Source organism: Pieris brassicae, chromosome 3 (assembly GCF_905147105.1).
Source record: "Pieris brassicae chromosome 3, ilPieBrab1.1, whole genome shotgun sequence".
Taxonomy (NCBI): Eukaryota; Metazoa; Arthropoda; class Insecta; order Lepidoptera; family Pieridae; genus Pieris; species Pieris brassicae.
The window spans coordinates 22,109,801-22,127,955 of record NC_059667.1 but is presented as its reverse complement, the minus strand read 5'-3'; the positions used below and the strand labels follow the sequence as shown (position 1 = coordinate 22,127,955).

The following is an 18,155-nucleotide window of genomic DNA, read 5'->3' as shown; positions in this document are numbered from 1 at the left end:
TATTGTTCTGGAGCTAATTTCATGTAGACAAATATTTTAATAGTAATATACATAACATTCAGGTTGATTAATTATAAAATAACCACACAATCAGCCATGCAAATGTCATATTAATTATCATAATTTAATAAGAACAGTTAAGTTATTTATAATTGTCAAAAACTTGTGGTCTAAGTACTCTCCCTATAAAGACACCTTGTCTTTACACATTTAGTCACCTTCACCTTGAGAGCCTTACACGGCAGTGATCAGCAACCTCTTGAAAGGTGATCAAATAGTTTCATAGTCATGGCGTATTTATTAAATACATCGTGGTGCAACATGCAAGCATCAGTTCTCTCGGTAGATGCAGGCAAGTAATAAATGTGTATCATTGAATCATTGAATAATGTTAATTCAGAATGATGATTATTTTTGTTCTCTCCAAGTAAACCTTCTGAACTTTATGAATTGAAGCTGTAGAATAAAGAACATAAATTTCAGACAGCGGTCGTGTAGGAGCGCAGTATGAGAGAGCGGCTGCACGACCTGGGACTCCTCTTCGCCTGGCAGGGGTCTTCGCTGATGGCAGTAAGGCGAAAGCACCGAAATATGCCCAACTCCTTGATCCTCAGGGGAATGTAAGTAGTATAATGGTTTTCATAAGATTTTATACAGGATTTATTCTCCAGGGGAGAGAAAATAGACAGAACAAAATCTCTCTTTGATTGTGATTGGTCAGACGGATGATGATGATTTTGATCCGTATTTATTTTACACCTTCATAATTCATAGAGGCGGTTGGGGTGTGTTGGATTAGATTTACCATAAGTCTTCAAGGCTGGGGTCTCGACCTCGAGTGGCCCGGAATCGCAGGTCCTGAATGACCTCTGTGTGTCGGATTTAAGCCCGGGTCCCTTGGGTAGAATGCCTGGCGAACCCCGAGGGCCCATCTTAAGGGCGTGTGAAGGGCTGAGGTGTTTTTAGTGGGTCGGGTCTCGCCACCCCTCTGAATAGCAGAGGGATTTGAGTGTAGACCCAGCCCCACAGTCCTCGCGTCAAGCTCGTCAAGACATCCTAGGCGCGGGCCTGCGCAAGCGCATTTTCACTTCATACAAAAAAAAAGATTTACTATAAGTCTTGATCTAATTATATTATATCTAGCATCAGCTCCTCATCACCTTGCAAAGTGCCAAAGGCCACCCTCATCCTTTTTGTATACCTTCCATTTCAGTCGTTTCGTTGCATGCAAGTTAGGGGCTTATTACTGTCGAGCGATCTCTACCAGACAACCACTAAATTTTACCTTTATTAGTTACCAATTATGCAAATGTCTTTTTAATTTTATTAGTATATACATGCTGGTAAATAGGACTTCCACTCCATCCACTGTACATTTTATATGACAAATACTTTGGCATATAAAGTTGCTGAAACCCTAGCCTATGTCATTACATGAGTATAACTACTGTCGTAAACGTTTAGACGTATAATTTTGCCAGGTATTTTTACTACCTAAGTGAAATATATCTTCCGAAACTGAGCATACAAAGTATTGGTTTACGTAATGTAATCGAATGCATAGTTTTGCAAGATTAACGGGTCATGGGTTGCTAGTAAAATATAAATTTATCGACATTTATAACAGCTATAAATAATAGTACCACTTCTAAAACCGTATTGAACCTCCTCTTTTGAAACGAGACAAAATTAACTTTCAAATAACTGTTCTAAATTTAAAATAGACCTGTAGTTTTAATGTCTATAGACTTCTTATGAATCCTCTTCTTGCATAAACGTTTAAAAAAAGAAACAATCAGTTCCCGCTAATACTAAAACCGTATTGACGAACCTCTTTTGAAACCAGAAAAATAATTTTTTAAATCACTATTCTAAATTTAAAACAGACCTATAGTTTTAACGTCTATGGACGTCATATAAAGCCTCTTTAAATCTTAAAAAGTTTATAAAAAAGGAACAATCAGTTCGCAGCACCACTCAAACCTCTTTTGAAACTAGAAAAATAAACTTTTAAATCACTATTCTAAATTTAATTTTGACCTATAGTTTTAACTCTACAGACTACACATAAAGCGTCTTCGTGCAAAAACGTTTTAAAAAAGGAACAATCAGTTCGCTTAGGAATTTCCATCGAAGCAAAGCCAGTCGTTAATACCGACATCTATTAATCAACTCCTCAGAGGATTCACGTCTAGGAACAATGCAAAACAAAAATCACTAGCCCCTAACATCGGTTCTCGACATTGATATACGTAATAATTGGTTCTAGATGTGTTATTACGGAGAATTATTTATTTTTAAATCGAGAAGTTCTAGTCTTTTAAGTGCTTTTCAGTGCACTTACCGTAATATATATAATTACAAACCTGGTAGGTGATATCTAAAAACTGACTTTTTTATCACCACCACTACGTGGAACCAGCTGCCCATTGAAGTATTTCCAAACAAAAAGAGCGTACCAATTCTTGAAACGAAAAGGTTTTTTGTAATATAATCTATATATAGCACATGGTTAAGCGTAGCATTGAACATTGTGCAATATTTTTAAAATTGATCCAGTATTTTTCAGTTCATTCGTTACAATAAAATATAGATTATAGTTTTTCACAAATGCAAACTCAGGCCTCAATTTAATTTCTATTAAAAAAAAAGTATCACTTTCGGTTAAGAGTAAAAATCCTCGCATGATAAAAACTTGCAGAAACTCACTTGCAAACTTCTACTACCCAACTACAAGATATTCACAACTCTTCCATGGTCGCACCAACACGAATTATCTACGTAATTCGCCAATATATCAGGTTTTAGCTATAACACAATCCTGTAAACATTTCCCACATAACCAAATAAGGAAATATTTTGGGAAGCGGGAAGACTGATTTCATTTAGCAGTCGTAACAATTACATTTTTATCTAAAATATTAAGTTGTCGTTGGTTTAATGTTTTCTGTTTCATATATTTTGTTTAACAATGTAATCTGTTTTGTCTTTGTATATTGTCTAAGTATTTTACTTTATGATTAAGATATGTGTAGCCGTACTTATAAATAAATTTAGATTATCGTGAATGAATTTAAATTTAGATAATTTATTACTTATAAATCAATTTAGATTTTTATGCTAAATATATGTTCCATATAAACTACAACAATGAAAAATTACTGTGATTAAAGTGTTTCGGATCGAGTTCCGATCGTTATCGTGTAATAAAGCCTTTTTGCTTCAAAGCTGTGATCTTAATTATAAGACTTTATTGCTCGGATGGTAGGTTTCTTCTTTTTTACTGTAAAATAAATGAGCTTTAATGGATATCGATTTGTAATAGCAGTATTCTAGAAGCAACCTTTAAACTGCCGTTGACAAAAACATTGAATTTTAAATCGAATTTATAGTAAAAAACATAAGAAAAACATACAAACACACTATATATTTATTTATTTATGGTTACCACGTCATACATAATTCGATATCTACAGTATATGTTACAAGCCATCTTTACTAAAATAGATTTAGCTTTAGCTAAAATACAGTTTTAGTAATCATAAATGTTACAAAAAAAAATCTTAATATGTATATACGTGTACCACCACCAAAAAAACACTGAGGCCCGTAAACTTGGTGCCTGAAGCGCTGCATCATAGTACAAATTGAATTCCTTATAAACTAAAAAGTTTAAAACATAGATAGAGTTAACAATTCAATAAAAGTTACGTAAAATATTACTATAGAATATATGAATGAAATCCGTAAATAAACTCAGTAAAGTATAAAATGCATGTAACATAAGAATAATACTACACAGCATCACAAGTCACCATGAACCGAAAACCTCTTTAGATATTTTCCTCTTCCCATTGTCAGTAAGCTGTGCGTCTTAAAATTTCATAGCCACATAAAATAGCGATCAAACCGACAACGCGTTCGAAATTCAAAAACGAAGCACTAGATTTTTCACTCGAAATAACATTAACTTCTCATTCGACAACCCGTAGTATGGCTCAGCAGGACTACGGTAAGGATCGTACAAAATTACTCGAAAACTAATTATTTGAAAATAAACCCTATGCCTAATATAATAAGGTCTAACCCAATAGAACATTGAAGTAAAGAATTTGAATGCCCGACAACGTATACAGTGCGCCCGGATTGGGGTAAACGAACCTTATTCCCGGTTAGTAAGGTTGCTATTGTTAGAATATTATTGTATATTTCTGCAATATGAGGGCAGTGTCCTTTGTGAACCGCGTTGCTAGGACGAAGGTATAGGGGTGTCACGATTTTGTTTTTCTTCGTTTTAGAAACGAAACGTCCAGGTATTGAGGTACCTGTAGAGTTAGACATTTTGTATGGATATTTTAAATAGCTATTTGGTTGTATATAATACGTATTGCAGGGATGTTAAATGGCAATTCATTTGAAAATTGAAAAAGAAGGTATTTTTATTTATAATTTTCTCAACCTTTAATACATAAAAAGCTGAAACGATGAAACAGAAAAAATATTTAAAATAACGAAGTATACTTACGATATATTTGTCTAAGGTATTGTTTTTCAAATTGGGGCCCACGCCCCACAGGGGGCAATGTGATTGCTAAGAGGAGCTGTTGGCAAATTTACTTAAACTCGGTTTCGTTAACAATTTCCCAGTATTGTTTTCCTAAAGGAAGTTGAAGCTTCTTAAGTGAACAAGTTTATTTTTAAATATTTCATAAGTAAAAGCTGAGGTGGGCATGACCCAAAAAATATTGGGACACTGGCCTAAAACATATATATCACTAAATAAATATATTATATATTTTAGATATTGACGTCCTATATCTGGTGATATTTGTGATTTGTAAAAATCAGTGAAACTGCAAAAATCTACTCGTAAAAATCCCTTGCTAGTCTAACTATGCTGCCAATTAAAAATAAAATAAAAATCCCATCAATCTATGCTGGAATGCAAGATCCATTAGAGCGAGCTGACTTTTTATCGGCAAACAAGAGCAGATCTAACTAATAGCTTTCCTGACCTTGCCGAGGTCGGAGTAATTACTTGAGATTTTGTACGAATAGGAGGTTGATGGGGTGTTGAATATACACGTTTACCTTATACAGACGGACTGTTAAAACAAAAGGTGGTCAGGGATTTTGTTCATTATTTTTTGAGGGTATATCATTAATTTTAAATAATAATAACAACTTTGTTTCAGATATATATATAATAAATTCAAATTACAAATAATTTAAATATTGTTACGAGCTAGGGGATCGGATAGAAAATGCCGTAGATTTATTCAAGGGTTTATTTCTTGGTAATCAATGAGGAATTTATGGGCACAAATTAATTGCAGAGATGCACTAATAACACACAAAAACACAGTCACTAATTACTTCACTTATGCACACTTCACACAGTACTTTATCACTTGTAATCACTTTATCGCTTCGGTGTTTCTCTCTTGTTATCGCATTCAAAACTCAAGGCGACTAGTCGCGTTTCGGCTCGCTTATATATCCCTGGGAATAATTCTAAACAATATTCGAGAACTTTCTAGGCGGGCTTGCTACTGAGTAGCGATTGCACAATTCTAGAACGTCCGCACTCTTTGTCTCTTTCGCACGTTGCTCCGTCCTTGTCGTACGGCGTTCTAGAGTGCTCAGTCTAGTTTCGAGAAAGTTCTGATCTTCTCTCTCTCTCTCTCTCGTATCATTTCGTCCTTGTCTCACACCTAGAAAGTTTCGGTCTAGAATATTCCTTCATCAAAGGGGTATAACTAGGCCTGAAAACGCCTGAAAACGGGTCTCCTGAAAACTGCACCACTCGACTACACATGTTCTGAAACCGACTGAAAAAAGGTTTCAGCTTCCTGAAAACTAGGGTAACATTATGGAAATTACAATTTTCTAATATGTGATTGACCCTCTCCTGAAACGGTCAGAAATCATATTACAGCCTGCTGAAAAGTTCTCTAACTAGTGGAAAAATCTAGAAACATGCAGTCGACCCGTCTTCGTAACAATATATTTTCGAATAGACCCTGTTCACGTTGTCAATAACTATTCTAACGTGAATCTTCTTTAAACTGCAAAATTTTCTGATTGTATACGACACGTGGGTGTCTTTTGTGAACACGAAAGACATATCTTATACGGGTCTCATAATATATTCAATATTAAAAAAAATAGGCCGATCAAATTACCCGCGTTGGTGATGACAGATGAGTAAAAAAGACCTTTACTTAGAATGTGCCTGTGGGAAGAAATTAGAGGGGACGCCCACCAGAAACATGGGAAGTTGAAATAAAAGGTAAAGCGGGGAAGGATTGAAAATAACAGCGGGGATGAGAGACAAATGGGAGAATTTGCAGGCCTTCACTCCGTGGGAGGTTGTATACTAATACAATATATAATATTTATATGTTGCAAGAGTAAAATTTTAATAGTAAATAATTTTGCGACACAATTCGTTAATATTGGAAAATCGTTGGCGTAAATTGTTTTAGTCTGGTCAACGGTGGTCACCGTGAAATGAAAATTACAAATTTTCTTCAACTAGCGTAAACTTTCGACATCAGATTTCAACTAGACCTTGTTAATTTAAATTTAATAATAATCTAATACTTCTTCTTTTTTTCCAATATAACATTTCCTAAAAACAAATACCATAAAGTATCGTTATAAAATATTTAAAAAAATCGGTGACGCTACAAACTTTTTAAGGCTAGACCTTAGTTTCAGTTTCAATGTTTCTTAATCATATATTAGGCAACTTTTTGGGTCTAAGGCAACATTTCTTCATGATGTTTTCCTTCAACGTTCGAGCGAATGTTAAATTCGGGATCGAACCTCGTGGATGAGAGGCCAACATTCTCCGAAACAAGTAATATATTAATATATATATTTAATTGGAAAGACCATATCACAATCCCAAAATCTATTAATCACAGTACCGTTAATGAACTCCGACGATCTGATAGCATATCAATGAAATAATGTTAAAAGTATCTTCGATACGGAATGATCAAATTTATTATTTTTATTACATAGGGGTCTTGAATTGATAAAGAATTATTTACCTGAAAATGGTTTTTTGAATCGTTCACTCTTAAGAGCTTCCAGGCTAACTCGGTTTTATACGAGTTACTTCCCTAGTGAGTGGATTCTGTTTGAAGACGCAGTTTGCATTTTGCATCCTGAGCTCAGCTGCAGTTCTAAGTAAAAGCACGTAAGAGCGTGGCTGCAGCAGGTCTCAGGGTAGACGACTAGAACGTGGATGTCTTGGACTGGGCTTCTGCATACACTAGTGTTCCTCTATATAACACAGCAGATTGTAAATTAAAATGCTAACCTCACTCCATCAGCAGCATGGTGGGAGCAACACCATCCCCAACTTCCCACCCCAAATGGAAATGAATTAGTGATTAAAGGAACTTAAATCTAGAACACAAATGAACTAAGTAGTCAAAATGAACACCTTCAAGTAAGATTGATATCAAGTTACAAGAACGGCTCTTAATAAGAACTTACTTAACAGTACAATCACATACAAAAGTCACATCATAAATTCCCACTAATGAACAAACAATTGATTGAATGCAGGAATGTTCCTAATAGGAAATGAGCCCAAGAGTGCCCACCACAATAAACAATATAATCTGATATTATTTACATACAATAACACTATACCTTGCAATAAGGTCGAAATCCGCGTAACGTATCTGCCATTGTTATTCTGAGACAGTTTTTATAGTCACGTTTCGACCAGCGTCCATCTAGCAACGACAATTCCATACGTACTTGTTATATCGTTAATAGAAATGTAGACTTTATTTACTGTACATAAGGTCCAATAGTTTTGTAAATATCAACAAACGACGTTAGGATACACCGAAATGTTGCGTCTTTAGTTCAAGCAATTATGACCCTTATATTCTAACGGTAAAGTTATATGTTTTACTGCAGTTTTAACAGCACGGTCAACTTTGAACTAAATATGGGACGTTTAGAGGGTGCTATGTCACTTTTATTGCTAACCCGTTAGAATTTGCTTCAAGTTAAATAAGGCTGTATTACATTGAGATAAGGTTTATAATAGATCAATCAGTTGAACGGATCGTAAGATAGCATGCTAGATATGTGGGAAAGTATTCTTAAAAAGGTATGCTTTTGATTGTATGTTAAGTTGCTGATATTCAGTTGCCTCATAATGAAAACATTTAAGGAAAAACAGGTTAAAAATGATAGATATACCTATTGTCTCACAAACAACCAACCTCTAGACAGAGCCGGACAAATATTGTATCAAACGCAAACTTTTTCGAGCAAAAAAGACAATTATGACAGTTGTCAATGTCACGTCTTGAACGTCAAAATCCTTGTAAATAAATGAAAAGGGACAATCATGGATATGAAACCTTACAATTGGCTGCGCGAAGCACAAATATACAACAAGAAAAACACAAAAATATCCTTAGAATGGCTGACAGAGAATGCAGACGTTATCGCCCTCCTCTTCACGGCCAACGGGGTAGACAAGGACGGTGTCGTCGAGAAATTCTATACAATATATGAAAACGTGAAGTTCATTAATATGGCCATAGAAGTTATTTATGTACCAATGGATGAAAAGGAGGAAGATATGATGAGCTGTTACGAAAGGCAGGCCAATTGGTTTACGCTTAAGATTGATGAACCGCTAATAAACGTACTGAAGCATATGTACGGTAATTGTTAAATGTATTTGCCGTGAAACGAGCCTCCTTTAGAAGCAGTGGTAACATCTAGTGTAATTTGTTCCGTAAACATTCTCGTATCTCAAAGCAATTTTACCCTTTGAAATTAATTCCAATGACATTAATCCAGCACCCAAAACACCACCTCAGTTGTTTCCCACGATCCCACGCTTAAATTCAATAAACATCATCTTCGATCCCATAGTTATAAAAATGTACAGCAAAGTACAGCAAACGCAAACCCATTCTGAGAGTTCTAGACTCTAGTCGGTGGACGAAATTGTAGATTCCTCGTATCTTAAATTTCTGAGCGAAATATCGTTCTCAACAAAATCCTTTGACCATTTAAAAGACATTCTTCACGAAAACTCTTTAGACTTTTATAAGCTGTTAATCGATGTCATAATAACGGTAAACTTTGTCGTGATAACAGAATTTGAAAACACTGTTTCGAGTAAACTATACGAATACTAGTCGTTGAGTACGTCATATCCGTAATTTTATTTTATGTATGTCATTTGAAATTCCGTAACTCCCATGGGCAATTGAACAGCCAGGTCTGTGAAGGATACTTGCTGTGTCCCTAAACCAACAATGTGAAGAGGAAGCAAGCGTTAGTATCGTGTGTCGGAAGCTCGGCTGTGCTGTTGTCCCGCCTAGGGTAATTGTTGGTGGCGCTTTGGGTTTTTAGTGGGTATTTGTACATACCTCGTCCGACATAACTCTCCCGTATTAAGCAGTCGCGCTGTGGAAGTCTATGCGCTATCCTTTTCCCCAAGTAAAAATTAAAGTCTCCAATGGAGCAGACACATTTCTCTGATATTTTTAATACAAACCAGAAACAACTAAGATAGAACTTATCAATATGTGTTATATATAAAAAAAAAAAATTAAATTTGTGTTTTGATTAGGTATTACATGTATACCATACATCGTAGTGATCAAACCGAACGGCACCATTGTGTCGACAACTGGGATTCAGGATCTGGAGGAGTATGGGAAGAATGCTCTGATAACGTGGCTGTCCATGTCGAAACCTGTGACAAAGGAGAGGAAACTCAGCCGCGAGTCCTCGGTATATGGAGATAAGTGGAATTATGTGGGAAGCGATGAAGCAAAGAAGAGACAAGAGTATCATAGAAGATTTAGCGTTGTTGAGGAGTCTTCATAGATTTTTTTATTAGTGGATAAAATATACTAATTTAATCTAGTCTAATCTAATACATCTACATACATACATACATCTAATCTAATTTAATACATCAACATGTTGAAATATGTCCCAATATCTTAATTAATTTAGATAAATTTATTACGTGATAATTATAATGGCCAAAGGATAGCGTCACACCAGACTGGCTTTCTACAAGTTGGCGCTTCAACTTTCTGCCGCGCAAAAAGCTGACTTTTTGCTCAAGAGGCCAGCTGTTGGCCAACTTTAATTGAAATACTTCCGAACTGATACGACTTAGGGGCTTTCAAGAAAAGAGTGTACCATTACCTAAAAGTTGGGTACATACCCGCTACTCCCTCCGGTTGCTTGCTAGACTCCTGTCCCATTAAAAAAAACTAATTAGGACTAAAGAACCTTTATCAAATAACGATCACAGGCGATACTGTAATAAATGTAGAAAAATACTATCAATACTGTACATACTGCTTATCCCCTGCTTATGCTAGGCTACTGAATGTTGAATGTGACAGAAAAAGAATGAGAGTAGAACAAATGCCGTAAAAATGAGAGCGCTAAGAAGTATGTGTGATGTGCGTGATAGGTTAAGCGATAGTGATACGTTATCAGTGTGGGTTAAGAGGACGTAGTGACAAGGATATGAAAGGGAAGGCTTTGGTGGTCTGGCCATGTAGAAGGGAACGAGAAGAACGGATATCAAGTAGCAAAGACAGTCATGGATGGTGAAGTCGGCTTGGGTATGCCTCGTCGTACACACCTGGGCCAAATCCAGGTTCTAAAGACAGCGTGTGGAATTTCATGAAAGAAGATGAAGCAAGAGTATGTCAGGACCGTAGCAAGTCTGTGATCTGTTGCTCTGCCTACCCCATCGCGTAAATTGTCTGATGATATTTTTTGGTCCCTTAACTGACATCATGGAGCATGATACATACAGCATGACCTAAGACAAATATTTTAAGTCTAACCTTAATTACCAAAATTGATATATAACATGAGTATTTTTAAGGCAGTTTTGCTGCGCACCACCACTATGTAGAACCAGCTGCCCACTGAAGTATTTCCGAACCAATTCAACTTGGGATCCTTCGTGAAAAGAGCGTACCAATTCTTAAAAGGCCGGCAATCCACTCGCGAGCCATCTGACATTGAGAGTGTTCATGGGCGGCGGTATCGCTTATCATCATTTGAGCCGCTTGCCCGTTTGTCTGTTCTTTAAATTAATTAAATCTTGTGTTGTATTTTTTCACTAACTACCGTTAGTGACATAATTAACACTAATAACTAATTTAGGGGTTTTTCCCTTTTCTATCTTCTCACTAGGCCCATGGTGCCAGGAACATGAATGGCGCCTACATTAGATGATATAAATAAATAAATAAACTGTATAAATATTTGTCATATTAAAAAATACATATATACTTAGCTGTCATGTGTTTATCAGATACATAACCATATTAATTTAATGATGATATATGATCGCGTACGTAATTCAAGATTTTAATTTAAGATCAAGTATTAACACTTCGCTTGGTTAATCGTTAAGGTGCTTGCACATTGTTACTTCTTGACAGACAGACATAACATTTATTAATAAACAAACATACATACAAAATAATAATAATCAAAAATGTAAAATAAATGTACCATTTTAAGTGTGTGTGTGTTGTGGTTATAACTGGCCCTGGCTCAGCATTATGCTGTGGAGCAGACGTGTTGACGTGTTACAAAGGCTACCCCTTGAGAGCTTTCTGGCTAGGTGTCCACGAGTGGCGGTATCACTTAACACCCTTTGATCCCCGTTCAATAAAACAATAAAAATTGAAATTTATTTATATTCAAATAGTCTTTACTAAGACATCGTGGAACCTAACCTAACACCAGTAAGTAATTTAAGTCTAATTTACTAATAAAGGTATTTGACATAAGAAAGTGTCAAATAACACTACTTACAGTCACTATTAAAGGGAAAGACATTCCGTTTTAGTGTTCTATCTTTTCACTTACCACTGTTTAGCACTTAAGACTGACGTGCAGTAGCTAATTCACTATTTCAAATGGTTTTTTCCGTTTCAATCTTCTCACTGAGCCCATGCTGCAAGCTGAATTTCCTCGACATTCACGTGATGGTGGAGCTAATGTTCGTGGGCAGCAAAGAATTTTATATAAAGAATTGTATGCATGCATTAATTATATCTTAATGAAACAATTAGAACATTTGACTCAGTCAGTAGGTGTGTATTCACCTTTATCCGAAACTGATAAGCGTAAATTGACAGCCCATTTTGCATATGATTTTGTTTTGTAATATTTTGAATAGAGTTTAGATTGTTTGCGATAAGATATTTAACGGTTAGGAGATTTTGAAAATTTATTTCTCGTAACGATTTCGATATTGACAACACGAAAAGATTTTTTTCTGGAAATTCGTTTAATAATTTACATAGGCAATGTATGCAGCGTTAGCTTAGTATTTCAGCGGATAAGTTCTCTAAGGATAAGGTCTTGCTACGGCATCCCGCCTAAGGCGATTGAAAAAAAAAATTAACTTTGTTATGTAATTACCTTTTACGTTTGTCATGGAAGAGCTGGGAACCCTGACATATGTATTTTTTTACTTCAAAGGGTTCCCAAAACCTAGACATTGTTTTAATGAATAAGACTTCCTTAGTAATTCACTACACACTTATTATATTTGATAGAAGTAGCTTCAACAACTTCAGGTTCTGCAAAATAAATAAATATATATCCTCTTTTTTATCCAACTCTTACTCCCACGACTTACCAATTCGACTCAGGGTCCTTCAAGAAAAGAGCGTACCAATTCTTGAAAGGCCTTCTGGAAATGTGAGTGTCAATGGGCGGCGGTAACACTTAACATCAGGTGAGCCTCCTGCCCGTTTGCCTCCTATTACATAAAAAAACCAACACATTTTACATTGACACTAATTAAAAAAGATCCATCTTATACTTCAAAAACAATTACAAAAATTCAAATTACGTCTATAGAAACTAATCTAGAAGACCTGGCTCTCATTCGAGTTCTTCGCGAATACAGAATGAACTCTTATCCAGAGCTATATATATTCGGTAGTGGGGTGATCAAATAAAAGCGTTAAGCGTCTGTCTGGTCTAGAAAAAAATCGGTTTTGACTGTACTATAGAGACAAAAATATATATAACAATCGATGGTGTGTCTCGAAAACAGAAGGACACCACTGCAGAGAAATGATTAGTGATGGGATACACACAATCCGGGTTTAAATACATTCCAGATTCTCGATTATAGTTATATTTTATAGTAAACTCATGTATTGCATAACCCGCTTATAAGTAAGGAATTAAAACTTGCATTCGCAGACCGGATACATAAAGTTGCCTGACTGGGCATATATAATGCACACATAAAAATCTCCACAGGTCCCATAGAGGAAGCTATTCTTTATTGTCTCTGCCACGATTAAGCGAGAACATGAACGATAAACTTTATGGATTTATAAATAACTTTACTTTGAAATTGTATTGAAAAGTAATATTTTATTTGTAAGGGATATAATCGAGCTTTATTTTGTCTAAAAAATTAATCTCTACCTAGAACTTGTATGGATCTTAGAATTTCTTTTTGTGGTTTAAAATTATGGCCATTGAATTAAAAGCAAAAATGAATAAAAAAATCAGTGGCTATACATAGTTTTTACCGGCTCGGATTTCTGAATATGTTTCATGACCATTTGTCAATGGGCAAGTAGGCCTACTGTGCCTGATACCTCATCGACTTTTCGTGTCTAATCGTCGTTTCGTCGTTCGTGTGGCTTGTTAGAGGGTCGCAGGCTCTGTAACATGCCCCAAAAGAAAATATAGTAAATCTAATTGATTCTGAGTCACGTGGTGTTCCTTACAGATAACACAAGGCGCTACTTAAAATAAGCTCATTATCATTCTAGAAAACACTTATTTCAGGAACTGTTCGTGCCTCTAAACACCAAGGGTGAGCTCTACGAAGTGTGCCCTGAAGAGTTGTCACCTGCGGAATGGGAGGACGCCACAGACTCGACCCCACCGGTGGAAGTGTCAGCTAGAGCGCACAGACTGCCGCATTTGCTAAGTCTATGGCGACTTCCCACCAGAGTTAGGCTGCTGGCCGGCACAGTTCCTATTGAGATGGCGCATGATGTTGGAGGTAATAATTAATTACATTTTAAATTGGAGACATGATCAAAAGGTCTTCGGCTCGATTCACAAATAACCTTTTATCTAACACACTATTTGGATTTGTTCAGAGTACGCCCAAAAATTCATGCTTGCAATGTGCCTAATTTAATTGTATATATTGCAAGGACATTAACGAATTACATGGGTTTAGGGACCTTATTATTAACCATTGAGTTAAAAAGTCAGTTTAAAATAGTTATATCTATTAATTGTTTTATTTAATTCCAGATGATCTTCTGTTACGAGAAGCTGTCACTGAACCAGTTTTAGTCATGTGCACTCTCCCCGATTACAACTCGCAACCCAATATCAATAAGCAAGTGGACCCTAGGTACCATGCCAAGGAGACCTTCCAGCTTCTCCCACTTAACAGCAATATTAAGGTCCGCCGCACCCAACTTGGCTTTGAAAGTGAGAAGAGAATGTTCCTATCCGCGCGCCTCCAAAAAGCTCTCACCTTCTGTCAACTAAACGTTGACAACTGGATAAGACAGATCTCATACGCAAACTCAACTGTCGTCAGCAAAGCGAAAACGGCTACAGATCTCATGAAAGAAGACCACGAACCGGTCAAGTTCGAAAAGGAAAGGAAATTTACGCTTCAAGGCCTAAAAATTGATACGTCACGGCTCTTCGGAAAAAGTGAAAAAGTACTGAAGGATATCCCAGACGAAACTGAAGGGTCTATTATTTTTCTTAGTAAGAACGAACTAGAACATATGAATTACGACGTCTACAGTGACGACGAGGGTAAAGACGATAAGCATGATGATAAAATTGAACATGAGGACTTTTCACATGAAAAATCTAATGGTTACAGAGAAGATTCTGCACATAAGAAAAGTAAATGGTTTAAAAATTTAAAGTTATTAAAAAGCACGGATAAACTAGATGATAAATTAACTGCAATAGAGAATTCTGAGAGGCATAAGGATATCAAAGATCCTTTCGATCCTTTAGGTGAAAAACATAGTTCAATTGAGAGATACCAAGACATGGCGAAATTAATCGAAGATAGATTTGGTGTGTTTAGGAAAAATGATGGTACAGCAGAGAAGAGCCATTCGTATAAAAGCTTGACTACTTCTTCGTCTGAAATGGGAACTAGCCAATGTAGTTCGAGTCACAAGAAACCAGTACTAACTAAATCGGTGTCCGTGCAAACTGGAATGCCGGACAGCCCGTGCACAGAAGAAGACAGTGGCATCGACATGAAACATGGCCGAAAAAATTTAAGTGTAGATCAAATTAACTATTGTGGCTCCATGGAAAGTAGCTCTAGTTCGGGCAGAAAACTGAAATCATTGGATGAGAACATGCTCAAGAAGTCGTCAGCGACAAAGTCATCTACACATTTGGAGCGGCGGCAAAGGATACAGCCGGATTTGATTCCCGAAAAGGCTATTGCTAAATCTGAGTCATATAATCAAATCCAGAGTTGTGAGGAAATCAATATGTTTGGAGCTGGGTCGGTATACAATGACAGCGAGTTCGAGGTGAATTCCAAACAACATTCATTTATTACCGAAAAATTGTGTTCAGAATTTCATGTTAAAACCAAACGAGTTCTGAGTAAATCCACTTCAAACTTACTTCATCCTAAAAAAGCGAATGATAAGAAAGAAGGTGGTAATAGCAATAGTATGCCAACCAAAACAGAACGAACCGACGAAAAATCAGCTAACTTTAGAAAAAAAATTGACAAGCCTCGTGCACCAACACCGCGTTTAGAAATAGATGAAGACCTATCCGCAGTCGACATTTCAGAAGAGGAACCACAGATCCAAAAGAAAGTGCGGCGTTCGATATCATCAATCCAAAAGAGGAAACTACCTGTGATAGAAGATTTACCGTACGGGCAGGTAGCAGACGCGGTCGATATAGAAGAAGAAAAAATTGAAACAGATTCAAACTCGGACAACATTTATGCGGAAATCTGCACTCCACCAATCAAAACAGATGACGACGACTACGACTCGAATGATGTCTTAGCAAACGACCCCGTTATCTGTATCGTTAAAAAGGAAGTCATCACTCGCAATGATGAAAGAGCGAGACAGATGATCGAAAACCAAGACAACGCTTTCCGTCACATTGAAGTTGTAGTAATAGAGAAGACAACCAACTTCGACTTGGACGATTCCAGCCTTGCGTCCAGCGATTTTGACGAAACGGGAAGCAAGAACGACGTCTCGATAATAGATTCCTGGGAGCGCGATAACGTTAAAGTTGAACCAAAACATGCTATTAGGTTAGAAATCACCAGCAATATGGATGACTATCCGGAGAGCCATAATCAAAGCTTAGATAGGACAGAGATACATTTAGGTAAAGATAATGTGATTAGTTTTAGTAACAGTATCCATTTGAATGGTACATATCCCAACGAGGCCATTTATGATACTTTAAAATAAGTCACAATAAGTCATAGATTAGATAGTGTTGTCTTCAATTCGCCAAAACTCTGCGCTGGCTTCTACTGTACTTCCAGTAATCCGATTCGATATGCTACAACCACATGAGTCTTGAGAACAAAGGTTAAGAGTGAACTTCCAATTATCTTTAAAGACAAAACCTTCTTCGTCAATATCTTCCATAAATAATGAAGAGGCAGTGTCAAAATCATCTTGGGTTAATTGTTTTGGTTGCCCAATAGTTTTGTCCCGCTGACCAATTCACCTTCCCATTCAGTCTCTGGCATTATCATTAAAAAAAAATATAAAGGTTTCGAATCACAAGATCATTATGTAAAACATGGCTCCCTGGAATAACAATACTAAATATGGTTGGTAAACGGACTTAACTGAGAGTACATAAAATTGACATTTGTATCTGTAAATATAATCTGTAATTAGACATTACTAAACACTGGGCTATCGAAAAAGTTTTAAGCACAGACTAGTAAACAAATAAACGAGTAGAATAAGTTGTACGCAATTTGATAATTGCGAATTTTTCATTAACCGAATTGTGTTTGTGAAAAGCTTGGCAAAATATTTCTGAACATCCAGCTCTGTAGTGGTAGGTTTGGAGGTAAACGTCTAAAAAAACAAAGTATCTATATTTTTTAAAGTTAACAAAAAATATTAAATGATTTTTGGGTTATAATAATATCAATAGTATGTACTGACATAGATTACATTTTTTTTTACCTTTAGACCAACTGACTTAGATTAGACTCTGATAGAGTATGCATAAAAAGTACCTATACACTAGCACAGACTACATAGAACGCAAACGTATATAGACAATAGTTTGTTAATGCAGAGTCGTTATCAAACCAAAGACAACGAAAAATTTGCAATTACTGTTGACGGTTGTTTATCCAGTGTCATAGATAATTTAAAATTCGAATCGAAGTGTCAAACACGATTCGATCTTTCAAATGCACCATTTGAGTATTATTTGACATGACAATATATTTTTTTATCTAGTCTACAATATATAATATATTAGTGTAATAATCTTTTTTCGTATCTATAACTAAAGTTTTTATTAAAGGGAAATATATATAATAATATGTATTTGTTGTATACGTCTGCAGGCCAGGCAATATATATCCGCACGATAATTATAAGTGAACTGTAGGTGCTATTTGTGGTACTGAAATATATATACTAAGAATAAACTTTAACACAATTAATTTCTCAGTTAAGGATGGTAATAATGTGCATAATTTTTTATAATATATAAATCTGAAGAATTTGTTGAATTAATTTTCGGAATATTTCAATAGTCATCTTTTTAGTCACATTAGTTGACAGTCTTGTTTACTTGACACATGACATGAAGCTACAAGTCTACGACCGAAAAGCTTAGTATTTTTATATCAACAATCAAATTTGACATCCTAAATTTTTTAGCGATTAAAAATTATATATGTTATTTGCGCTATTATCACACGTTTAAGCAAAATATAGTTTCGCATGAATAGAACGTGTTGGTTCACATTTTACACTAAATACAAAAGGCGTTAAAGCACGCGGAACGTCGAGCAAAATTATGAAATGAAACGCGTTTTAATCTCATAAAACTGT

At 35.8% G+C, this 18,155-nt stretch overlaps 1 protein-coding gene across 1 annotated transcript in view; it reads left to right on the top strand.

Moving 5' to 3' along the window:
- The window catches only part of LOC123706806, a 90,115-nt gene extending 72,902 nt beyond the window's left edge, over positions 1-17,213 (top strand). The window contains exons 4-6 of the mRNA XM_045656261.1: positions 484-620; positions 13,867-14,086; positions 14,347-17,213. Of these exons, the coding sequence (XP_045512217.1) occupies positions 484-620; positions 13,867-14,086; positions 14,347-16,532 (2,543 nt within the window). The 3' untranslated portion in view covers positions 16,533-17,213. The remainder of the gene's footprint in view (positions 1-483; positions 621-13,866; positions 14,087-14,346) is intronic.
- The last annotated feature ends 942 nt before the right edge of the window (positions 17,214-18,155 follow it).